The following is a 27,381-nucleotide window of genomic DNA, read 5'->3' on the forward strand; positions in this document are numbered from 1 at the left end:
TTGGAGGACAACAATTTAAATTTTATTATTTCAAACACTAAGAATAAAGTGTAACATTGTCATACATACATATAAACTATATTTATAAATAATATTCTTCATTCTTTTAGGTATAGTTTCAACTCTTACAACAGTCAAGCTCACATGACGAACCCTTTAATACAAGCTTACTCAGGAGACATGTTCACTTTGCTAAGAATTTTGTTCTGTAGACAAAAAAACAGTTGACCATGGAGGTAGAATCAGTCATCATGTCTCTTCAAAAATCTAAAGGGTAAATAAGATGTCAACTACAAAAATAGTTGACCTTTTCCTTTTTTGGGGTATGTACTTTTTAACAGCCTGCGAGCCTCTAGTTTGTCCGACCATGTCCGAAACATGGCTGTGTGCAGGGGGGGGGGCGTCTTTTACTGAAAATTTGGACAAAATTCACCATGTGTGCAGAAAATACTTCAATTTCAAATGAAAGAGCGCCCCATGACGACTTGGTCGCTTCATCCCCTGGCCCTCTCTTTCAAATTTCTTTGAAAACTTTTACGCATCTTGCTGTACAGGAACAGACAACAGCACAGGAGTGAATTATTTGGGCGATTCCATGCTAGAGATATCAGCCATTTTCACAACATTTTTCAACCTGCTGTCCAAACGAACAAAGAACTTAAATTTGCTTTGTGGTAATATCAAAGTACTACTGGGTGGACATGCAAAACAACTGACAACCAACAAAACTGTGTTGTCCATAGGTGAATTAGAGCTTAAACTGTTGCGTGTCGTACGGGACCCATACGACACAACATTTTCACCTATAATTTACCCATAATCAATTTTTTATTGTGTTGGTTATTAGTTTTTTTCACATGACTACCCAATATAGGCTTATCATTGACAAACAAAAATAATTTTTTTTGCCCAAACATTCGGCTAGGAAACTAATGCTGTCAAAATGTCCCGTACGACACGTATGGAATCGCCAATTTGTGCTTTGTAAGAAATGGGCAGCTTCTTAAAGCTAACTTGTTGCCAGCTGCAAATCTAGGTGTTAAGTTGAGTGACTTTTGAATAGATTAAAGACACTTCTGCAAGAACATCGAGTACAATTCTTTGATAATTTACACAAAACAAGGTGGGATATATTACGATTGGTTACAGTTATGTGCATAATGTATTGGCAAGTTCCTGTTGAGTTTTAACAAGTTCAAGGGATACAAACATGTATCCTTGCTTATTACCAGGACATTATTAATATGATACAACTAAATTCATTTTACTAACCGTGCCCCTCTTCTCCACAAGTTAAATGTGAATTATTTCATGTTTCATTACAAGCCAAATAAAAAGCAAATGATATAAAAATTTTCAAAAGACATTTTTATAATGGAAAATGAAAATCCCCTTCGACACCAAACAACTAGAATTGGCCAAAAAGAGTTGTCATTAAATAGCAGAAACAAAACATTTGACAATTTATGAATAAATTTTGAATCCAACACTAAAGGATAAGAAAATACAAACATAAAAGTTTGACAAAAAAAGAACAGAAATACATGGCCTTTTTCTGCAATGTACAGACCACGTCAGAAACAATAAAAAATTCGGACAATGACTGATCATGAGTCCTTAAAAAATGCATGGAACCCCCTCACAGGGGGGGGGGTTAAAATTACAGAGGGGCAACATTATTCTTGATGACATACATGTATCATTGATCAGTTTGCTGATCGGTATAGTTGATGTGAATGTAAACGTTATTTGCTGGTAAGAAATTAATATCGATATTCTCAACCTGTTCTTACTCCAAAGCCCACCCAACAATGGTTTTCATTCTCATTGTCTTGAGACCATCCTTTTGAAATGTCAAGGCAAAAACCCCAAACAAACAAATACGCTCAAATTGAAAAATGGCGTAAAGTAACGTATAAGATATCATGGAATTTAACAAGTGATTAAATAAGTTCAACAACAAAATTATCTACCCACATCAATTCCCATTTTCAATTGAATATTCAATTTCTAAACAGGATTATCATTTTTTTTTTATGCAAGTTTGATGTGATGTTAGTTTTCCTAATAGCAAGTTGAGTCCAGGAAGTCCCACTTACTTGACAAATATTTTCCTTCATCATGTTGTCATTTCATTTTTTATGACTAATCTTGAGGCCCACAAAAAAGGCTCTGCAGATTTCATATGGGACGAAGACCAACAATTGAGAAGCGATGCCCTGTATCCTACCAGACCATGCCACTGAACTTGACAAAATCAAAACACAAGACAATAACAAGAATGTGAAGACTCTGCCTGAGGTTGTAAGATATTCACTTAAAAGTGATTTTCACGAGTAACCGCCATTTTCCCATAATGCTCAAAACAGTTAATGGGTTCGTTTGTAATTTATTGGTAGATGATACAAATCAAAAAGCATGTCCAGACACAGTATGGCAGAGCTCTCTGCTTTCCGTTTAACAAAAGTGCAGACCTACTTCCAAATCAAAATTTTCAAAACTTGATAGCAAAGACGAAAAACTTGAGAAATCATAATTTGAATTAAGTTAACCAATCAGGACTTTGGTTGGGTTTTCTTTTGGGTTTTTTTTGGCAGACAGGATACAGTATTATCTTCTGCCTCAGTGACATTTTTATTTTGGCAATCTCACACCTGCTTACCAAACATAAGCAAAACTTTGCCAAGTGTTATTTATTGTCACACTATGAGGCCGTTCTCATTACGCTTTCTAAAACTAGTTTACTAGAAACCGATTCAGGAAACCACTTTGGAAGATCGCTTTGCTAGCGTTCCCACTTTTTCACACGAAAGTGGTTTTCAAAATCACTTCACATAAAGCCCTCTTATTGCTATGGAAACGCTCTCAGTGGGATGACACGTTTCGCGCGAAATTCGAAACCGCAGCATAGGCATTCTACACCTGTAGTGTGGAGTAGCGTGCTCAAAATGTGCGAAGATCGCTTCCAGAACGGTTGTGTCCTCACTTATGCTAAAACCAGTTTAACGACGCAAAGCGATCTTGAAAACTACATCGTGAGGTGGTTTTCCAAACTGGTTTTGAAGATCGCTTCCAAGACCGCTTTGACCGTTCTCACTACGCGTTAAACTAGTTTCCAGTAAACTAGTTTTAGGAACGTAGTGAGAACAGCCTCTATGTCTCTGCCACACTATGTCATTACAAGGCTGTGCAGTGCACAGTGCCCCACCAGGTAGCAAGACGTACCTGAAGTAAAAAGAACCTATTTTCGGTTTTACCTTCTTCAGAGTTCTAAATCTCAACTTCTGTTTTCTTAAGCGACCTGTACAAAATCATGTACCTGCAACTGTGTAATTCTAAATATTCAAATCATATTTCAATGACTTGAGAAATTCATAGGTTTGATTTGCTTGTAGTTCATATTATTTGATGATGCACAAATTATTTCATTAGATTTTGTTTTGCTTAATGTTTTTGCTATATTATGAGGTTTGCCCCCCCAAAAAAGTATTTTCAGTTAAATTCTGAATTTTTCCTGAATTCCATTAGTCTTCTATACATATTTTTTACTGTTTACTGTTTCAAGGAAAACTGGGGACTTCAATGTAGAATACGTCCTTACTTATCCACGACAGCATTTGGTAGCAAATATTTAATAATACTATAAAACTGGTAGCTCACCGCTACTCAAGGCCTAATACGTAGTATGATCCTTGCACCAGAAGGAATATCACTGGTTGCCAGGCGACCAAATACCTGATCCAATCGAGCAGCTGTCCGAATAGCATATGCGGGCGCTCCCATCTGTTTGATTTATACGAGTCAAGGATACAAATAAATATATGAAAGACTTTATTAAACACTAGCGCTGAATCTCCCCACATTTGCTGATAAATCCTCGTTGAAGCCTGAAACATAAAACCAATACATGACTTAATTTTCAGTGTACTGTTTGTGTAATATCCCTAAAAATAGTAAAATAATTGTTTCATAAGATCACTAATATCAAGGATAATCCGATTAGCAATTGTCTGGTGATGTCCAAAAATTGTGTGTGCCACAGAAGAAATCATGAAAATGATGAATTTGAATAAATAATGAATTTTACATAGAGTACACTTTCCATATTAGATCATGATGCTTAAAGGACAAGTCCACCCCAACAAAAAGTTGATTTGAATAAAAAGAGAAAAATCCAACAAGCATAACACTGAAAATTTCATCAAAATCGGATGTAAAATGAGAAAGTTATGACATTTTAAAGTTTCACTTAATTTCACAAAACAGTTATATGCAAATGAGTAGACTATGACATCATCCACTCACTATTTCTTTTGCATTTTATTATATGAAATTTGAAATATTCTAATTTTCTCCTCATTGTCAAGTGATACAACAATTAATTCCTCCCTGAATATGTGGAATTAGCATTGTTTAATACTATATGGTTCAGTCAAGTTGGCCCTTATTGTAAAATCTATAAACTAGCACATCAATGATGTTGAGCTCATCCGGCATCTCGCAACGAAATTTAACACAATTCTAATTTCAGCCCAGCTGACACTGTAGTGAATTATATTGGTGACATAAATTGAGGATATACATGTAGAATTGAAATTGATGAAGAAATGACATAGAAGCATTTTTTGTGATCTATGAATAAATTTGATATAAAGTAAGCATAAATAACTTTCTAGACAAAATTTCTAAACTCTGTGTAGAACCTTGGTAAACCTCATGTAGCTCTCAGATGGAACAGAAATAATCAAAATCAATTAACAAATAAATAATTAATTTTTGGAGAGTTTTGAAAATATATGAATAAATTAGCATATTTGATGAATATTTTCACAAACCAGTGATATGCACAACTAGATGAGTCAGTCAATCATGTCTATCACTCACTATTTCTTTTGTTTTTTATTGCTTGAATTATACAATATTTCATTTTTTACAGATTTGACAATAAGGACCAATGTGACTGAACCATATAGTATTAAACAATGCTAATTCAACAGCAAGGATTAAATCATTTTATCACTTGAGAATGAGAAAATTATATTATTTCATATAACAAAAAAAAAATAGTGAGTGAAGGACATCATAGTCTCCTCATTGGCATACCAGTCAGGATGTGCATATGGGCAATTCCACAGGTTGGTGAACATGAGCTTAAAAATTCAAATTCAATATTTTCTTGAATTTTTCAATAGTTTAAGTCCTTCATACATGATAGTTTCAGGAACAAGAAATAAAAAGTTTTTCATATGTACATTATACTTTGGAAAAAATGGTCAAAAGTTGTGTCTTCCATTCTGTACCAAAATACAAGAAAAATAGTGAAAAATGAAATATGCCTTATTACCATTTTGTTATTGCAACAACATACCACTTTATATATTTCTGAAGTTTAGAAGAGTCAAATTACTTAAAATACACAACAGCTTTTCAAGTAAATTTGTAGTACTCATTCAAAAATGAATATTGCAACCTACTCAGGTGATGTAACGTGAGTAACCGAAAAACTGACTTTGTTTTCTGAGAGAAAAATTCTTCAAAGTCAATTGGTGGGATTTTAAATTCTCTTCCTTCAAACAATCTTTGACACAGTGATGACTATCAAAATCATTAAAAAGTACAATTTTTTATAAAAATGATGAAGAAAAACTGTAACGTGAGTAACTTTGTAACGTGTGTAACCATCATGTAATGTGAGTAACCAGTAAAAATTATTCAGTTAGGTAACATTTTCTGTGGGATGTCAAGTTTTAAGTCTCATGGTGAGTTGTGAAGTTATTTTTGATTAATTAAAAGCAAAATGAGGGTACACCTCTTTGATGTGACTCTTTGTTCATCAAAATATCAGTGGTCATACAATCACACAAAAAGTTGAATATTAGTAGAAGTATTCACAATGCGAGAGTGCATTAGTAAGACTTGGTTTCGATTAACCAAACCAAAAGAGTGTTCGAACAACACATTGAATGCCCTTACCTGTAACCCTATCTAGGCCGGGGTATTTTGGAAGTTGATATGGCACGAGGGGGGGAGGGGTGGGGGGGCCTCCCAGGCCCCCCTTGAGATCTTGGCAATTGGAAGCACGATCACGCCGAAAATTTGCGCGCAGGTTGTCTTGGACATAATCTACAATACTTACAGTAATTTATTTAATTTATTGCAAATTGGTATTAAGCGATTATGCTAATTTATGCATAATTAGTAAGCGAAATCATACTTTTCCCTCTTTCTCCCCAATAAAGCTCCAATTGTTCCAATTTTTGGTATAAAATCTCTTTTTGATGTTCCTAGCAATGAATTTTACATACATTATTGAATTTTTAATGACATGTGTGTTGTTAACCATACATGGACAAAATGTAATGTGAGTAACCGTAACATGAGTAACCATATTATCTGCATCCCAAGTAAAATCCATGTGTTCTTTATTTTTTTAATAATATACAAAGTTTGTCTCCCTAATATACTTCTTTGAAATGGATATAATCAACTTTCATAAAAGCCTTGTATGAGGAGACTTTTCACTTATGTCGACTTTTCATTTTATGCATGTCCAAATCATGTAACGTGAGTAACCGACACATTCCAAAGATTTGCCAGGAGCATAATAAAATTTCCCAAGTTTTGTTTTTATACAAAGGATAGTTAGACTGTGTATTTTGTTGTGATTAGGAGATGTTTAGTTCCTATCAATAAGAATGGAGTTACAGCTCCAAGTATGAGTCAAGGTGTCTCCAAATGTAACGTGAGTAACCGTGGAATAGCCCATATAACTGTTTTGTGAAATTAAGCAAAACTTTAAAATGTCATAACTTTCTTATTTTACATCCGATTTTGAGGAAATTTCCAGTATTATGCTTGTTGGATTTTTCTCTTATTGGGGTAGACTTGTCCTTTAACAGGAGTTATACTGTAGGACATTTTGAACAGAACAGATATTGCTATATGTACATGTTACTATCATAATTGTTGAATATCAGCAGTAAAAAGCAGTTGGAAATGGTTTAACTCCAAGATGAATGACCTATGTTGCAATTGTTAATTTATCATACACTACACATTATGACATGCGACACAACACATGACAAAAAAGGATACGGATTTTTAAACATTCTTTTTAAGTCCACCTTCTCCTTGCAGTAAGGGCACGTCTGTTTTTTGCCAACAATACACCAGCCACGTATGCAAAATTCATGAAACCTGCATCAGAAAATTAAAAATGAGGAGAAAATCGATTTGAAATGATAAAGTAGAAATTATCTTTTCAATTTCAATTGCAAGCATAATAAAAAAAACAATTACACTTCCATAGGAAAAAAAACCCACTGAAATATACAATGAAATGGAATGTTTAACATGTTGGCTAGTACAGTGAACCTAGTCTGCAGGCACAGACCCTGATTGGAACTTTGATCAACAAGTGTGCCTCCACGCAAAGACTAGCCCATACAAAAACTTGCTGTCCCTGAGCGGGAGAGCCTTCAGTACACAAGGCATGAGTATGCTGCACATTCAGACCCTTAACTCCAGTGAAGGATTTGCCCAGCAGACTACAGTGAACCTGGGGAGCATTTCATCAACATTCTTTTTGTTTGGGGGGAAAAGTTGACAGATCTGACACCTTTGCTTAATTTTGATTTGCTGAGTAGCACTGCGACTACAGTACATGTATGGTAACTGTCAGATAAAACAGGACTTGTTGGATAAAATGTCCAACAAGTCCTTTCATTAAACGGTCAAGTTCACCCCAGAAAATTGTTGATTTGAATTGATAGAGAAAAATCTAACGGGAAATCGCTGAAAATTTCATCAAAATAGGATGTAAAATAGAAAGTTATGATATTTCCAAGTTTCACTCATTTTTCAAAAAACAGTGATATGCCCAACTCAGTGACATGCAAATGAGTCAGTCTATGATGGCCTTAACTCACTATTTCTTTTTCGACAATATGGACCAACTTGACTGAACCATATACATGTACATGTAGTATTAAACAATGCTAATTGTAGTATTAAACAATGCTAATTCCACATGTTCAGAAATTATTGTTGTTTCACTTGACTATGAGGGGAAAATTATAATATTTCAGACATGTATTTCATATAATAAAATACAAAAGAAATAATGAGTTGATGATGTCATTAGTCTCCTCATTTGCATACCGACCAGGATGTGCAGACACTGTTTTGTGAAATTATGCGAAACTTTAAAATTACATGACTTTCTTATTTTACATCCGATTTTGATGAAATTTTCAGTGTTTTGCTCCTTGGATTTTCCTCCTTATATTCAAATCGACTTTTTGTTGAGGTGGACTTGTCCTTTAAATGCTTCCCCTGGCCCCTATACAAAGTATTGAAACTGGAATATTGAGCAATATAATGGACTAACCTTGTCTGCACATACTAGTACAGTACACATCACATGAATCCTATCATGATCACCTGTATCAAACTGCAATGTGTGCATGTATGTGTATGTGTATGTATTATACTAATAATAGAAATTCACTTCCTGACAAGTATTCATGCCTAATGCCACAAACCGGTAGAGCTTGAAGTCATTCACCCCTCTTTTTCTACCATAAAAGAATGCATTTATCGCTGTCTAAAGGCCCTATCTCACCAACGGAGACGTCGCCGCGACAGTCTCCAACTTATCAGGCGCTGCAGTCGCGCAGACGTCACGGAGACAAAAATGGCTTGCGCTCTCACCAAGGAGACGTCTCGATGGAACGTTTGAAAGATCATACACCTGACTTGGAGCAGGAGGAGGGATATCAGCACGCGTTCAGTCACGTGGTTTCTGAAGTGGGTCAAACAGTGTGAAGAAGTGTCGCGGAGACGTCTCCGCAATGTATTATAATTTTTTTTGGTCTCCAGCAGGTCTTCGCGATGTCTCTGAGACGTCTCTGAGACATCGCGGAGACATCGCAGCGACGTCTCAGCAGTCGCGGATATCATTAGTCTCCGAGACGTCGCAGCAACTGATGGAGACTTCTCGGAGACTAGAAACAGTCTCCAAAAATATTAAACATGTTTAATCTTCTTGCGACTCCTCGGAGACTCTGTAATTTTCATGAGACGTCTCAGAGATGTCGCGGAGACATCTCTGCAACTAGCAAAATTTGTAGTCGCGAACTAGTTTCAAGCCCAGTGAGATACCCCCTTAAAATAACTGGAAGAATGTACAATGCACTGAAAAAGCTGAGGTAATGGAAACCAACTATTCAATTCAATTCAAAATTTATTTCAATCAATCAATCATAATAATACAATATACAAATTAGATAAAAACATGGGATTGGGAGCCCCTGGAAGTTTTCATTTAAAAAAAAAATTGTTGTTGGGGCACCACCATGATACAATTAGATAAAAATAAATATAAGACATACATAAAAAGGGAACAACAAATAACATTGAAATACAATTTTAAAAAAACAGAGAAAAAGGAAACAATGGGCTAAGGGAAATAACAAGCAATCTGGAAGTAATAATTGTACATCATAGTGACCTACAGTGTGCTATTGGCAGGAGTTTTCATACTGAGAGAAAAATTCAACTTTCAGAAGTTTTTAAAACTTACTTAGAGTTTTATTTTGTTTAATATCATTATTTAAATCATTCCACAGCTTGATTCCTCTACAATGTAGAGAATTTGGGGAAATTTTAGTTTTTGGAAGATATTGGTGAAGATCTGCCGAACTACAGTAATTGAAAGCAATCATTCATTATGCATGTACAGCTGTGATCAAAGGTTAGTGAACCCCACCAAAAAATGCACTCCTTCATACTGAGGGTTGAAATTTGACAACAACACTACGATTTTCGGCAAAAAGTAACAAACTTTAAAGGTATTGTTTAACTTTGTGTGCAGCCGATTTGAAAAATTCTCAAACCAAGATGAAATATGTGCACAAGTGCATGTATTAGAACTATAAACCCTGAAAACAATCATTATTGAGAATGAAAAAGCGAACACTACAAGGCAAACCCTGATTTTGTAAATAGGCATCTTATAGACACCTAAATATACACATAAGTGTATGGAATGAAAGTAAGATGGTGTTTCCGGTCACTTTATATTTCAATTTTAGAAGCACTTAATAATTATTTTCAACCGCAATTTTTGTGGGCTTCATTTACATATCACAGACACAGGTGACAAGTGTGACCTTCTAGCTCAGATTTTTTAAAGTCAAAACAATGTTAACCAATCACTTTAACCCTACTTTAATATCAGGGGGGTGAATATTGACCCCCTCAATGAATTTTGTCAGTACGCTGCCGCACAAAATTTTTGGACTGCGCTGCTCAGCGACTTTTACTTTCAAGTCTTGCGCATCTTTTGAGACCAAATTTGTGGTGCAAGGATTTTGCAAGTGCATGTCAGACCCAATGTTGCTCAAAAACTTGATACCATTTTCAAAGTCAATGCAAATTGTGTTTTCAATCAAGACGTCATCACGTATGATTATTTTTACTTTTGTTGGTTTAAATGAATTTAAGCTATTTATGATCGAATGAGGGTCCCCCACAAAGTTCATTGAAAAGCAATATAAAACAATGGTAAAAAAAGTACATCAGAAAGAATAAAAAACAATAAAATACATAGGAAATTGATTATGTTTTGGCATTTTCTTACATGTATTATGTATATACATGTATGTGTTAGAAATATAATAACTGATATTTTCACCAAAAAGTAGCATTCTACTAGCTATATAAAGTGAATTAAAGACAAAAAATTGACCCCCCCCCCTCCTATCCTAGTCTGAAATAGCCAGGCTAAATTAAGACTACCGGTAATGAATGTAACATTTTATCACCCGACTTCATAATTAAATATCTAAAACCTGGAAGAATTCTAACATTTTAAACATGTTAATTTTTTGGTGGTTTCACTAACTTTATACCACTTTATACCACTGTATAACATTGCATCACTGTCCTACATGAACATGTACATGTATATTCATATATTTGAATGTATTTCTTTATACCAATGAGACAAAAATACATGTGACTTTCCAAATATGGAAATTCATGCTTATAAATCATGCTTGTATTACTTAAAGGTCAAGTCCACCTCAGAAAAATGTTTCTTTGACTGTTAAAATAGATGAAAATTAAACAAGCACAACACTGAAAATGTCATCAAAATCGGATGTATAATATTAAAGGGAGTTATGAAATTTTTTAATTTTGCTTAATTTTCACAAGACAATTATATGCTCAACAAATGAGAGTTGAAGATGTCCCTCACTCACTGTTTTTTTTTTATTGTGTGAATTGTACAATATTTATTTTTTCACAGATTTGGCTATAATGACCAACTTGACTGAACCACATAATGTTAAGGCAGTGGTAATTCACATGTTCAGGGAGGAATAAATCTTTTCTTCACATGACAATGAGGAAGAAATTAAAATATTTCATATAATGAAATACAAAAGAAATAGTGAGTTGGTGACATCATCAGTCCCCTCATTTGTATACCAACAAGGATGTGCATATAAGTGTTTTAAATTAATCAAATCTTTAAAATTTCATAAATTTCTTATTTCACATGTACTTCCAATTTTTATGAAGTTTTCAGTGTTATGCTTGTTGGATTTTTCTCCTTTTATCCAAGTCAACTTTTTGTTGGGGTGAACTTTTCCTTTAATGATGCATGCATAAAATCAGAATTTGGCTGAAAATCTTCAACAACAAAAAAAAGCTCAATAACTGACAAAATTTGGGCCTGGACAATTTCGGGACAGATCATGTATGTTTTATTTTACTGGAGGCATATTCATTCCCTACTGGTACTTTTGGTAACCAAGGGCAATCTGAAAATTATCCTTGAAGATAGAGGGTACACCCCCCTCCATCTCATATCGAATCCCAGCCATGGCGTGATTTCCTTCAGCAAGAAATTCATCCACTGTGTGCTGCACTCGACCCAGGTGATGTAAATGGGTACCGGCAGGAAGTAGTTCCTCAAAAAGCTGTGTGCGCCTTAATCGGTTGCCTAGCTTAGCCGGGGTAATAATAATAGCAGTGCCTTTTTAAAGCGCCATGAGCACCAAAAGGTGGACCTGTGCGCTATATAAGTAGCCACCATTAGTATTATTATCATATTATAAAATGGAGAAGACAGGATGAAATTGTAAGTTATGCATCTCAATTTCCCTTCAGATTTTTTTCTTCTTTTTTTTAAACAAATATGGAGATAGAGCAGGTGCATGATGGCTGTTATTTTGTGAAAATTATATTTCATTCTTTCAAGATTTCATAGATTACAGTGGAATGAGATCGAAACAAATCCTCATCAAAGTGTATCAAACACCTTTCACATAACAAAATTAATCTAATGCTAAGAATGCCTTTATTTGTTATGCATCATTAGATCTAATATCTTTAAAAATTTAATGGAACATTTGAAAAGAAATGCAAGTAGTTGCAGTAAATACTGATTTCATGAGAAAGTCTGTAAAACAAGGCTTAATTGTCAGTATATCATTGAGGATCTAGACCTGGTACAGTTACATAAAACTGAACTTTGTGAAATCTTGAAATCTACGCTGAAAAATGTTCACACTGAAGATCACCAACACAGATAAGCCCACGTGGGACAGTGTATTATTATTGCTCTGAATGTCGGCCCGACGCTTGACCGGAATCCTGTGCTTATTTGCTAATTTCTCAGCAATTACACAATTTCTTCCAGAATCCTTTGGCACATATTTTTAATTTATACAAACAGGCACTTTGGTCGTTATTTCATTGGATTCTGTACAAACTCATTTTGACATCATTACCACAACTGGCATTTACCTTTAATAAATGCTGCTTGTGTCTAAATTCTAGTTTTTCAATCTATATCATGGTGTGTTTCATGGTTTTTTGAGTTAAAATACAAGCACTCATCGACATGGTTCATCTTAGTTTGAGAATTTTTTTTTTAATCAGCCACTCACAAAGTACAATGATCCCTTTAAAACAAAGAGGGATGAGACCAAATGTGAATCAGACAATTTGTTTTACAGGTGGTGATTCATTAACAGGGTAAGACCATTAGAGCTGCCACAGGACTTTATAAATGCAGGGGCAAATGAGGCCCAGAATACTGCTATTTTTTTTTATACGTGAATTTCATGGAATGAAAATATTTTTATTTCTAGAAATTGTGCAAAAACAAAATAACAATTTTTAAAAAACATCAATCACCACAGATCCTGGGGGCCCAGACGATTTTCGTTTATCAATTGCATACAGGGCGGCGGTCTAGACATTCATGTCTGGTTCCGTCTATGTTGAGACCTACATCCAGAGCTAGGGCCTAGACCTTCACCTCTGGTTTTGTCTATATCGAGACCTACATCCAGAGCTGAGGCCAAGACCTTCTACTCTGGTTCTGTCTGTGGCGAGACCTACATCCAGAGCAGGGGCCTAGGCTTTCACCACTGCTTCGATCTATGGGGAGACCTACATCAAGGACAGGTGGCTGGACCGCTACCCATGGATTTGCCAAAGGTGAGACCTACATGTACACCCAAGACAAGGGGGGAGGGCGACCTTCATCCCTGGATCTTCGTACGGTGAGAAATATAGCAAAGGCGGGGGCTTTGATCCCCACCCCTAGATCTACCAATGGTGAGACTTACATCAATGGCAGGGGACTTGTACATGTACCTTCGCCCCTGGATCTGCCTACAGCACAACCTACCTGTGACCACATGACAGCTGGTATATCCTTTCTGCTCCTTCCTCACCTTCGTCCGGTATCCTCATAGTAAGACCACATACTGCACATATATAAGGCTCCAACGCCCTGCCGGGTAAACCAGTCTTTGTATAATACTGTCAAAGGGAGATGAGAGGACAAGAATTTTAGAATCAGATTGAGAGTATTCAGGTCCCTTTGCAGCGTATAAATTACGCTTAATTTAGCACGTATCAGGCGGTGTATAACACATGTCCAATGCTGATGCACGCTTTTGTCACAGTGCTCCAAATTGACGCCTGTTACCATGGTTAGATACGCTATTTTATTCATGAGTCCACTGTTGAAGAGTGGACTCATGAATAAAATAACGTTGATAACCACGGCAACAAGCGTCAATTTGGTGCAATGTGACAAAAGCGTGGCATTTTTTTATACACGCGCCCAATACGCGCTAAATTATGCATAATTTATATAGGAAATCTGCATAAACCGTGGACTCAACCGTGGGTTTTCAAAACCATCTTTGTGAATTCGGGCCTTTGTGTTTATGTACAAGTAGGATTAGCATTTATTAATGGGAGAGTGGGATAGATTGTACAATTAATTGGTCATTTTTTGGACATGGTTGAGCAGGTGTTCTTGCTCAATAAAATAACTCTTTATGTGTTTACATAGGAATAGCAGTGTATGAGTGGGAGAGTGATTAGATAAAACATTCATTGGTCATGTTTTGGGGCTGGTTGAGTAGGTGTTCTTGGCAACTTCTTGGTCAATACAATAATCCTTTGTGTGTTTATATAGGAATGGCAGTGTACAATGTATGGAAGAGAGGGGGGAGATTACAGCATTAATTAGTCATGTTGTGGGCTTGGCTGAGTAGGTGTTCTTGCTTAACAACAACCACATCCTGTTTCCACCAGGATCTTGCCCAGTAGAGGTTCCATTATTATGCAGTGTCTGTTAATCATACAGGTAATCATTCTGTTGTTCCTGGGTCCCGTAACACAAAGATTACCGATTAATCGTATGCTTGACTTTTACAATTGGTTGTAAAGTGTAGTCAATGGAATCAATCGTAGAAAAATGTTCTATGATCAATGCTAAGCTTTGTGTTACAGGCCCCTGGCTGCTGCTAATCATCTCCTTCTCCAAACACTCACAAAAACTCCTTTTGTTTCCATACTGTACATGTATAAAGCCCAGAGATATTTGTATACCAAATAAACCGCTATGGATAAGTGTGGTAGTGATATTAAGTATGCATGGAGAGCTAATGTTTTTTTTACAACCTACATGTATAAGACATGTACATGTTGACCTAACATTTGGAATTCATTACCTTTAGGCCTACATTTATATATACGAGTTTGCAACCCTATTTTATCATTCAAGAAGAATATGAAGGATTTACTTCTCCCAGAATACTGTAAATGATGTTTATTTCCAAGTACTTTTTGTAATTGAGGTAAATGATGATTTTTTTATCATTAGATGCAAATGATGTCTACATCTGAACATGCTATAGGGGCATTATTTTAGTTTTTGCTTTAATTTGTTTTTGTTTGTTTTTTATGAATGCTTTTTTCGAACCATGTTAGAGTTCAAACGTATTACTTACCTATGATGTTACTTTATAGGGGAATCTGCGTTGCTATCATATTTGTTTTACTATGTATTGTTATCAATGGAACACAATATTATCTCAATTCATTTTTGTTATGCAAGGTGAAACATAAAACAAACTGTACATACTGCATAACCGTTGGAAAATTTTGACTTACACCAATATGTGATGCCATCGATTCTGAACAGATCTCTGCAAAGTCCCTGCCCAGCACGCCGTAGTATAAACCATAAAACAGGAAAACCATGCCACAGTCCATCGCTATCTCCGGTTTGATCATCAAGATGAGATTTAAACCCACGAATGTGAGCATTATGATTGTGTACCCTATAATTCCAAGTCCATAACTGATTTTGTATATTGAGTAAAAGTAACGGTATACTAATCTGTGAATGGGAGGAAAAAACACAGAAAAATGCATGTCAAAGAAATTTGGTTTAAAATAAACATTAAATGAAGTACTGAATTGAAATAGAATAAGAAGAGTAAAAAGAAATATACCATCATGTTCAACTCGATTAAACTCAATCATTGTACAAAATTGTTTGTCTAATGTAATAGGGTGTTTTATAGCATGGCTGTACTTCTTTTCTTTTTTCATGAAGCAATGTAGTCACACTACAATCACAAAATTTCAGACAAAAGAGTACAAATATCTTGAAATAAGAAAAAAAAATTATAATACTATTGATAAATTTGTAAATTTCAGTCCATGAGGAAAAAAAAGATCCCAGTGTTGGATGAAAATATAACATTATAATTACATGTAGATCCTACACTGTACAACAAGTTTGTTAGGACATGTACATATCAAAATTAAGTTGCATACATCATAATTTACTTTGGAAATACTTTAGTTTAAAGTCAAAGTACTACATGTATTCCATCAGAGAGGTAATTTTAAGCAGGGAAGCAAGTGGCAAATCACCAAGGGGCTGAAATTTGTTTTAAGGAAAATTATATGTGAATTTTGCATGTCACAAGCTCAAAAAGCAAGCACAAAGTACTGCTTGCCTGGGTCCCAAGAAGATATGGGGTTCTAGACGCTCTCTCCTGCAATCTGGGCATATCTGAGGGGTCTTTCCTCCTCAAATTTAATCAAATTTTGTTTTAAAAAACAATAATAAGAACAAGGCTCATAAAAATCAACAAGTGGAATGCCTCTGGCAGTCTCACCTGCATCACGCGATTCAATATAGCAGCAGTGCTTACTTTGAAAACTAATATAACTCGCACAAGATGTTCAGTGATACTATATTACTCTTATTTCCACCTTTTATGAACTAGACCAATACACTTACAGAGATATGATGGTAATTCAACAAATACCCCCAACGTGGTCAAAGTTCATTGACCTTACATGACCTTTGACCTTGATCATGGGACCTGAAACTCGCACAGGATGTTCAGTGATACTTGATTACTCTCATGTCCAAGATTCATGAGTCAGATCCATAAACTTTCGAAGTTATGATGGTAATTCAACAGATACCCCCATTATGGCCAAAGTTCATTGACCTTTGACCTTGGTCATGTGACCTAAAATGCGCACAGGATGTTCAGTGATACTTCATTACTCTCATGTCCAAGTTTCATGAGTCAGATCCATAAACTTACAAATTTATGATGGTAATTCAACCGATACCCCCAATTCGGCCAAAGTTCATTGACCCTAAATGACCTTTGACCTTGGTCATGTGACGTGAAACTCATGCAGGATGTTCAGTGATACTTGATTAACCTTATGTACAAGTTTCATGAACTAGGTCCATAAATTTTCTAAGTTATGATGACATTTCAAAAACTTAACCTTAGGTTAAGATTTTGATGTTGATTCCCCCAACATGGTCTACATTAAGTTCATTGATGCTAAATGACCTTTGACCTTGGTCATGTGACATGAAAGTAATTAGTGATTAACCTTATGGCCAAGTTTAATGAACTAGGTCCATATACTTTCTAAGTTATGCTGTCATTTAAAAAAGTTAACCTTTGGTTATGATTTGGTGTTGACGCCGCCGCCGTCAGAAAAGCGGCGCCAAAAGGGGCGCCTATAGTCTCACTCTGCTATGCAGGTGAGACAAAAATCAGATTCTAATTGAAAGCAAGCCATCAAATTTATTGTTCACACTAGCATAAAAAAATTTCACTCTTCCAACCTCCATTTTATAGGTGATGTAGTCAAATACGGTTAAAAAAAATTTGCATTGGCAGCATCAAAGTCATTACCAAAAGTACACTTGTCCTACTTGAAAATGCCGTCCCAGTCCCTCGCTAGCAGGCCTGCCAAGCTGAGAAGAGAGCGCCAGCTCAACATCCCCAGTAAACACCACACTACTCGCGCCACAAAGGAAACCGCAAGGCTTTTGAGAAACTCAAGCTAAAAAAAAAAGTTGCATACTAAAAATCACAACATATCTTTAACCCTTATTTTATTAATTGGACTATTTCAGATCAAGTTTTTAGGTTGGGAGGTTGATTTGACATCCCCTCATAATCATGGCCACTGATCGCGTGATTGCTGCAGAAATTTACACATGCATAGATCCTGATATAACTACAAGATTGTATCATAAAATTCATGATTAATCTATTTTTTTATAATTTGTGCATAGTTATTTATGCAAATAAATTCATAAATTTGTGATTTTGCCTTGAACTCACTATAACCCTATACTGTAGGCATGTAATATGGGCCATTTTGAAATTTCATAGCCTCAGATCTCCATTGCTGATTATGAAATCGCAGTGAAAAATGGCACACATGTCACTCATGGTGCAATCTCCAACGTAGGGTAGTTAATTGAACCAAAATTGTTCAAGTTTAATGAATTAATCATGCTAATTAATGCATAAAATCATAATTTGGCATTATATCCTTAGATATTGCTCCAAAAACAGCTAAATTTTGGTCTGGGCAGTGGGCACTCTTTTTAGGATTCTTATTTAATGCCTATCCAAAAAATTCTTTTGTATTTCTATGTTTTTTTAATATTTATACTTTTTTCCAATGGAAATCGTCGGCGACAATATTCAGTTATAAATAACATGAAATCAATTCCTTTCAATCATTAAAAGTAAAAAATAATGATACATTCATGAATTTGGCTACATACAGAATTTGCAAAGGATTTTTTCATGAGATGTCTTGAGCAATAAAGAAATACAATTATAAAATTTTACAAAACTTTGAAAAGCCATACCCCCCCCTTAGAAATTGGGTCTTAAAAGTTGCATTAGACTTATCACAAAATGTTGTGGCGCCATCTTTTCATGTGACAGATTTATTGTGAATTATGTCGATGAACCTCCAGTCGAAGTTTTGTTATGAAATACATGCACCGAATCAAGGTCAATAAAGAAACAAAAACAACTATAAAAGCAAGACGAGAATGCAAAGGCGGTGGTGGCTGCTTCACAGCTAATATTCATAGTCTTCCCCCATCAGACACGCTTCAGGTAACAGCAAAGAAACAGCTGCCACCTCTGCCTACGTCATAAGCTTGTCTGGAGGCATAGACCCTGATTGAAACAAATAAGTTGGTTTTCCCAAAAGACTAGCACAATCATTAAAATTTGCTGTTACAATTTCTGTGAGAGAGACTCCAGTACACAAGTCATTGTCCGTTGAGCTTTCAGACCCCTCAACTCAATTAAACAGTTTGCCCAACAGACTAGTAATAGGCTAGACTGATATATCCTCTGTTTCAAAGTCCTTTTTAAAAAACATTTTCTGATTTTTTTCCTCCTACACAGACGTATGAAGGTCATTGGGCTCGTAATGGTGGAGGTTCGATGGACGCTTAAACTACAGCGTCTATGGAGAAAAGGGTGCCCCTGCACACCCTCCTTGATACTGCATAATTCCTCCTTTTGATGGGCGAAAAGGAGCGCAATAATAAAGAGAAAATGATATTCAATATAATCACCTTACTATCTTCCAACCTTTATGAAATTTATATTTTTATTATCATTATATACCCAATTTATATGACGAAAATTCAGGATGAGGTTCTTCTTGCATCGTTCGCTGTCAGGTTTGTAACACAGCTGAGCGTACAAACGCGCCAGCAAATCACGTTCGTGTTACTATTTTCAATTAATGGTAACACAAACGTGAGTGGCTGGCGTGTTCGTACGCTCAGCGGATTGTTCTCCATAGACGGGTCGGTCGAACCTCCACCAGTACGAGCCCAATGACCGTCATCGGTCTACTGACAGAGGGGGATACCACGGAGCCAGACGAAGTCTCAGCGGATCACATCCCTGACAGAAATAGACCTATTTAGTAATAGGCTACTCTGTTCCCAGTACATACCTTGGTGTTGTCCCCGGCAGAGGTTTCCTTGTTGCTTTATAAACAATAATACTTGTAACAAATGAAAAGAGGGCCCATATGATCAGGAATCGGGTCCAATGCATAGATACGCAAAAATAAACAGGTATGACCCACATGCCAAACAGTGTTGCCATCTGAAAAATCAGAAAAGGGAGGCAAGAAAAAAAAGGCATTAGTTACATGTTAAAATTGTAAGATATTACATCATTATACAGGGGGGGGGGGAATAGGGAAGTAAGGTGGGGTCAGTATAAGATTTACTGATATAATTTTTGATCATACATGTCAATGAAATCAAGGATATTTTCTAAATGAATACTTTCCTATATTCTATGAAAAATAGTCTTTTCTGAAACTACAAATATGAAAAATAATCTTAAGTGGGTATTGAACATTGTTTCATACAGGAAACAAACAGAAAACTACTTCATAATGGTTAGTTGTGTGCATTTGAGTGTTCGAAAGTCCACACACACAGCTTCAACACAGGGAAAAGGGGTTTTCATGAACGTAATATTGCAGAAATCTGGGGGGCGTTTCATCAATATTTTCGTCCGACAAGTTGTCAGATCTGACAACTTTCCTGGATTCTGATTGGTTGAGCACTGTTACTATAGTAACTGTCGGAGAAAACAAGACTTGTCGGATAAAACGTCTGACAAGTCCTTTCATGAAACGCTCCCCTGGATATATCTTTACAACTACGTGTATTAACAATCTCACACCAGATTGATAATAGTGTGAAAAATTTATCAAATTCCATCAATTTGATGTAAATCTTATAACAACTAATTCACTATTTACGTCTCGCTGTTAATTTGAAAGTGTCCATGTTCACAACTCTTGCTATGGCAAACGGTCTGAATTCACCCATATTTTTGAGACAACGGGACCTTTGTTTTCCCACTGGAGTATCCCTAAGGGTCAGAAAGGTCGAGATTGATTGTCATCTAAATGCTAAATAGATTACCTACAGTTTGATGTATATTTTATGACTGGTATAATGGTTACATCTCATTTTTCTCCCAAACTTTGAGATCGAGCAGGCAGAACATGGCATATTTCTGTGTACGTCAGGTGACTAACGTATGATAGTTTCCGTTCCTAGATCCTTTTCATTTGAAACAATTAATACAGTCCAAACAAACTGAATTTAACAGAATTTTACAATCAATACATGAAAAAATGAATGCATGTCAAATTTACCAAAATCACACAAAAAAAATCAAACATCTAACAATGCTGAAAGTAAAATGGTCATGGATCAACTAGTTTTACATAAAATAGAAATTCAAAGTTTTTGAACTAGTATCTGGTTTCTGAAAATCAAATATGCAGAAGAATGGTGTGCCTTATGAAACTCAAAGCCAGGAATGTTACAAACAGCATTCTAAGTTTCAGAACCATCAATGAGTTTTGCATAAATTACAAGAGATACAGTTCCTTCCAAACAATATCCCTGAAAGAAGGATGCTAGAACATTCAGAATAACACCTTGGTCACATTTGATCTACGGTGGCCGTACGGCGAGTCGAAAACAGCCGTTATAACATTTTTTTGTAACAGCTACATACTCATAGTCTGAATAAAAATGGATGAAACGGCTGTTTTCGACTCGCCGCAGAGCAAATGTGACCGAGGGCGAGGTATAAGACAGACCTGGTATGATTTGAAATGTCTCTGTTTCCACTGGACGAGAAGTATCTGTGCTACAAATAGTGTTGCTATTAAGATGAGAATCATCTCTGCATGCATTGCTTCATGGCCTTTGTGCTTCTCATGCATTCTCTGATGTTGAATCCTGGAGAAGACATAGAGAGATATGAGGGGAAAGGGAGAGGAGACTGATTGAATTGTCCATGTAATGGATTTGCACAGTTTATCAAAAATTTGTGTGGCAATGCCTTGTAAGTCTCCCCATATCTCATAAAGTAAATTGCTCATATTGCTGCCAAGAGATTGAACCATAAAGAGTAGGACTTGTTCTTTCATTTTCTGCAAAACTCTCAAAATGGATAGTTTTGACCGAAATCGACTGATACGAAAGTTCGGATGAATGTCAGTGATGTCCCTTCTTTGACTCCCCCCAGTTTACTTACCGTATTCTTTCTTGTTCCGGTAACTTGGAAAGATCCAGTGTCTGAAAGAAAAAAACATTTTATATAATCAAGGATCACTACTATTCTTGCATATTCTAAAATGTGCATTTTATGATTCAAACCAACCCGATCACAAAAAGACCCCAGATTTTAATTGACTAAACCAGAATTGAATTTAATAATTCATATATCTACATCAGAAACTATCAAGTATTTTACCAGTGTATAAGTAAAACACTTGCAATATCCTTGATAGAAATTACCAGCAAATTAGTTGAGTATTTCCATAATTGTGAGACCTTTTTGTATGAGTTTCTCCAAGTTAGATCAGAGGGATGATTGCAGTGTAATAGCAAATTAGTGAGAACTTTTCATGTGAAGTTTAGTAGAATGCCTGTACGGGAGTCTTTTTACTGGCTTAGAACTTCATCTGGGTCAAGCGGTGAGAATATACCCAGAGATGAGTTTTTCAAAGAATAGAGCATTTCCACGTGATGATACAAGCAGTCATATTGGAGAACAGAACAATAAGAAACCTGTGCACCAGACTATTAAAACAATGAAAGTCTGATTAACAAGTTTCTAATGTATTGATCAGCCTCTCTGTCACCGGGTACCTGTACACTCTATTCAGTCATGGGTATCACATGTACACAATAAAACACTAACACTGGTTAAATCAGGGGAATATCTTTTTGTTCTGGGGCTACTGGGCCCTATGGGAATTACAGGGGCTCTCAAACAATTTTCCAGGACACCGTCGGATGTTTATGGGGCAGCTTGTGGTGAGCCCCTGTGCACTTTTCCCCTGGTTTTTAATTTTAAATCCAACTGTATAATACATTTTATTTACAATGTAAATGTATACAGTTGGGTGAATGTACAACTAGGAAATTCCACACAAACTGTCCAAGTGCAAAAATTATAGTACCGGTACATTATGTTTACAAAAATATTGAACCTTTCATAACAATTTGTATGAAAAAAAATATCATGCTCTTTTCAGTATTTTGCTAGTAAATAAATAGCAAACAGGCATTAGTGTGATTGGAGTGTATGATATTTCGCCTGAGGTGGAAGATGCTCTATTCAATGAGGTATAGCCGAGTTGAATAGTGTCTTGTTCTTTTACGGAATGCAAAATCATCCAGAATGTGGCACAATTGCACAAATAAAAATATTACTTATTTGAAATCAAAACACCCCTGAAGTTACAGAAAATATCAACAATACCAGTAATCATTTTTTCCCAACTTTATGAACAATGAATTATCTAAAGCAAAACGCTTACATGTAATCCCTTAAGCGCACATCATATCTGTCTACATTGCCATGGTTGCACAATATTTTGCCACTGCACCCTACAGCAGCAATGGATTTGAATGGTGACTCACCTCGTAAACAAATGAAACGATACATTTTGGACAGTTCAAGTGTAACGGTATGAATATCAGCCTCCCAATTGCTTGCTTACAAACTAAGGGCTTATATAACATATATGTACAGGTGTTTAAAGAACCAGTCAGACAAAAAAAAAGTTAATTTGAAAAATAGGAGAAAAATCCAACAAGCATAACACTGAAAATTTCATCAAAATCGAAGGTAAAATTTTAAAAGTTATGACATTTTAAATTTTCGCTTACTTTCACAAAGCAGTTATAATATGGACATCCTGGTCAGTATGCAAATTGGCAGACTGATGACGTCACCCACTCACTATTTCTTTTGTATTTTATCACATGCAATATTCTTATTTTCTCCTCCTTGTCAAGTGAAACAAAGTTTCATTTCTCCCTGAACATGTGGAATTACCATTATTTTAACAGTTAATGGTTAAGTTAAGGTGGCCCTTCTTGTCAAATCTGTAAAAATTGAAATATTGTATTATTAAAACAATAAAAAACAAAAGAAATAGTGAGGGATGGACATTGACTCTCTCATTTGCATATCACTAAGTTGTGCATTCATTTTAACTGTTTTGTGAAAAATAAGCAAAACTTAAAAATAATTTTCTTTTAGTTTGTATTTTCTTACTTTACATCTGATATCGATGAAATTTGCATTACGTTTGTTCCCGGGGGGGGGGGGGGGGGGCCACTTACACTGACAAGTGGATACCATGCGCAAACAAAAAAACAAAAAAGGATGTCTTTTTCAAGATAGGACACGTCACGTACGTAACGTAATGAGGGTGTCAAAAACACTGAAATAATGAAAAACGGTATCTATTTTCGCTAGGAAAGCTATGTGTTTAGAGTCAAATTTGCGAGGGTGTAAAAAATTAAGACTAAATTGTTTTATAAAGGATGTACTTTTTGCCCCAAGAATCAACACTACATGTTTAGGGTACGATTTTACGTGAGATCTTGGAGGTGGTGCTGTACTAACCTAATCAGGTAAAGGTAAAACCTAGGTCAATATTGTTGTACTTGTTTAGGGGGTCAATTCAGGGAATACTTGCCAAGAGTATTGTTTTATTTCCAATACTTTTTAAGGTTAGGGTTTAACATGCCAATACTTGTTAAGGGGTGCATTTTCAGAATATGGAAAATATGTGTTTACGGTGCTATTCGAGACCCCATGGTCGCGCATGGTATCTACTCGTCAATGGAAGTGGCCCTTCCCACCCATCCCCGGGTGTTTGATTCTTCTCTATTGATTCAAATCAACCATTTTCTGGGGTGGACTTGATCTTTCACTTTATAGTCTGACAAAACACAGTTACACAGCCTTTTTGTTCCAACCATCTTACCATATGAAAATTGAAATGAATGCCTTATTGAAATTCGAATTGAATGGAAAGCTCTTGGCTCAACAAGTGATCTGTCCATTGCACTCACATTAAAACCTAACTGTAACATTCATTGATCAGGTTCATTTTTATCTGTCACACGCATTGCAATGATAACCAGTGGTAGTGCAGTGCTGCTGCAAGCAGAGTTCAGTCAAACACTTAACCCAGGAGTAAGATTACTTATTCATTGAGACCCCAATCTACCCTAACCCAGGGAACTCGCTCCCGCCCGCGTCGTGGGCGGGAGCCCAGGATCTTACGTGTAAAGGCATACTCACCCGACAAGCGTGAAGTATGGTCAAAATAATTCTCCGAATAAATAGTTAAAACAGAAATCAAGCACTTACCACGATTACATGGATGATGGTGTAATGAGTGGCAGTTTTTCTGACATCTGGGCACAGACTGGAACCTCAAAAACGAAAAGTTCTCTCCTACCCCCGTTTCGATCGTTAGACCTTCATCCATATTCGTGGTAAGTGCTTGATTTCTGTTTTAACTATTTATTCGGAGAATTATTTTGACCATACTTCATGCTTGTCATGTGAGTATGCCTTTACACGTAAGATCCTGGGCTCCCGCCCGCATAGCGGGCAGGAGTTCCCTGGGTTAGGGTAGATTGGGGTCTCAATGAATAAGTAATCTTAATCATAAAATAATGTGGAAACAGAAATTATGCACTTACCACAATTAGGCCTATATCAGTAGAGGCGCACGGCCAATATTGGAGACTGTCTCCCATGAGAGAGATTATCTCCAATATCAGAGACTTTCATAAAGAATTTTGGTATCCAATTTCAGAGACAGTCTCCAGTTTTGGAGACCAATTTTCTTTGTTTACATTTGCTTAAAAAGGATTACCTTGGCGGCAAATAAAAATGTGATAAGCAGATTCCTCATGAAATATTACCCCTTATCACCGTCTACTTTAAAAATTCACCCTCTACTTTTGTTTTTACAAGGATTTTTGTTGTCATCCACACACAAAACAAATGGGTTTCTGACCTCGGTGGGACAAAAGTTTGGGTGGAAAAAATCATACTTTTGTTGGTGTTGTTTCATTTGTTCTTTTGCAAAGCAAGTCTCCAATATGGGAGATTGTCTCCCTTATTGGAGAGAGTCTCCCATATTGGCCGTGCGCCTCTACTGTATATTGGATTTGGATAAAGCCTAAAGGTCTATATCGTGACACAAAAAATCCTGACATCGAGGCACAGGCTGGAATCTAAAAAATAACACAAAATAGGCTAGGCCCGTTTCGGGTACACGTGTACACGCACGGTCAAGTCAGTGCACGTGTACTAAATTCCATCACCGTGTACACGGTAGCATCTGCATAAACAAGCTCACAGCCTCACATATCTTAGTTCTCAGACACTGCACATGTTTTAATTACTAATATGTCAACATATTTCAATTAATCCAGAGTGAGTTCACTTCCAAAATCGCCAATTTAATCCACATTCTTTCTGGAGACTCACGTTTTTGTACCACGAAATGGGTTTGCTCCGGTCTCAAAAGCTCGAAAGCGTTGCTCAATCACACTCAGAGTCAATTTGAGAATCACCAATTGCGATAGCGATCATCGCTACAACTTACGTGTTATACGCTCGCACACAAGCCTACAAACGCTCTTCAAATTGGCAACATAATAATGAAAATTAATCGATAACTTCAGTTACACTTATTCTGCAGCGATCTGTGCATGCATGTACGGTACAGTATACAAAATGCGCATCTAACGAGCGTCGGCGCTAGCTAGGGCCCTGCACTGATTTTCTTTTGCATTCTTTATTAATTTAATGCGCTGCTAAGCCGAGTAAACTTTTAATTTGCACCAATTTTTGTGGATTGATACTTCAAACTTCTCAGGTAAGCTTTAAAACCGTGACTTAGGCTATATAGACCCCTTTTTATGACATATTGATGCGGGTCAGTGTCGACATGAAAACAGAACTCGCTCTCACAGTGTTTACAACGTGTACACGTGTACACGACCGAAAAACACGCCGTGTACACGTGCATCAAAAATGGACTTTCAAAACGGGCCTAATATAGGCTAGCCTCGTTCTTTATCGGCAATGTTGACTTTTTTGTTATGAATTTTGAAAGGAGAGGCCTATTATCAAGACAGACTTTTTTCTTTTTTAGGTTCCAGTCTGTGCCTCGAAGTCGGGATTGTGTGTCACGATAGACCTTCATCCATACAAATTTCCGTTTCCATGTTTCATATGATTAGGCCTACTAAGTATCATGACTATTGAGACCCCAATTGGGCATTGTCTCCCTCGTTTTGCACGGTCGACTCCTGGGCCGGACTCCGGTCCGCTTCGCGGGCCAGAGGCAGAGCTCCCTGGGTTATCACACACTCAGGTCTCAGCTCAGTCACACGTCACCAAACTTCAGTCAAGCTCAAGCCGATCCGATCCGTACACTCAATTCGGTTCATACTCCCTACCATAAATCAATTATGCATATTAAAATGGCAAATAAGACAAAGAATCGTATTATAATGACAACTGTGAATGATTTACCGGTTTTGGAGGTGGATGAACCACCATTTTGGTGTCATTCAAGGGAACTTTTGGCTCCATGGGCGCGTCCATTTTGGATTATTTTTGGAGACACAAAAAGGAGGCCCTCTACGCTGATTTTGTATCCCTTTATTTCATTTATTTCAGCTTCGGCCCTTTTGACTCCTTTATTTCATTTCTCTTTTTTTCCCTCTGGTTTTTTTTTATTGAACGCGATATTTTTTTTACTGAACGCGATCTGTAATGCTATTTGAAAGTATACTATTTTCGACCACAAGCT

General features: G+C 36.4%; 1 protein-coding gene across 1 annotated transcript; it reads right to left on the minus strand.

Moving 5' to 3' along the window:
• LOC121413313 (RING finger protein 121-like) lies at positions 1–27,189 on the minus strand. The gene is made up of 8 exons (XM_041606095.1): positions 27,102–27,189; positions 21,774–21,814; positions 21,334–21,475; positions 19,654–19,808; positions 15,493–15,721; positions 13,712–13,845; positions 7,096–7,197; positions 1–3,783 (listed from the first exon to the last, which is right to left on the minus strand). Exons 1-8 carry the CDS (start codon positions 27,171–27,173, stop codon positions 3,663–3,665), a joined length of 996 nt encoding a protein of 331 aa, XP_041462029.1. The 5' UTR covers positions 27,174–27,189; the 3' UTR covers positions 1–3,662.
• Between the last annotated feature and the right edge of the window lie 192 nt (positions 27,190–27,381).

This window comes from Lytechinus variegatus, chromosome 1 (genome assembly GCF_018143015.1).
Source record: "Lytechinus variegatus isolate NC3 chromosome 1, Lvar_3.0, whole genome shotgun sequence".
NCBI classification, from domain to species: Eukaryota; Metazoa; Echinodermata; class Echinoidea; order Temnopleuroida; family Toxopneustidae; genus Lytechinus; species Lytechinus variegatus.

Excerpts from the sequence above, each read along its gene's own strand:
- LOC121413313 (XM_041606095.1), bottom strand. The coding sequence starts at position 27,173 with ATGGACGCGCCCATGGAGCCAAAAGTTCCCTTGAATGACACCAAAATG. Across the intron at positions 21,815-27,101 it reads TTCATCCACCTCCAAAACCG|ACACTGGATCTTTCCAAGTT; the intron begins GTAAATCATTCA and ends TTTTTCTTTCAG. Across the intron at positions 21,476-21,773 it reads CCGGAACAAGAAAGAATACG|GATTCAACATCAGAGAATGC; the intron begins GTAAGTAAACTG and ends TGTCTTCTCCAG.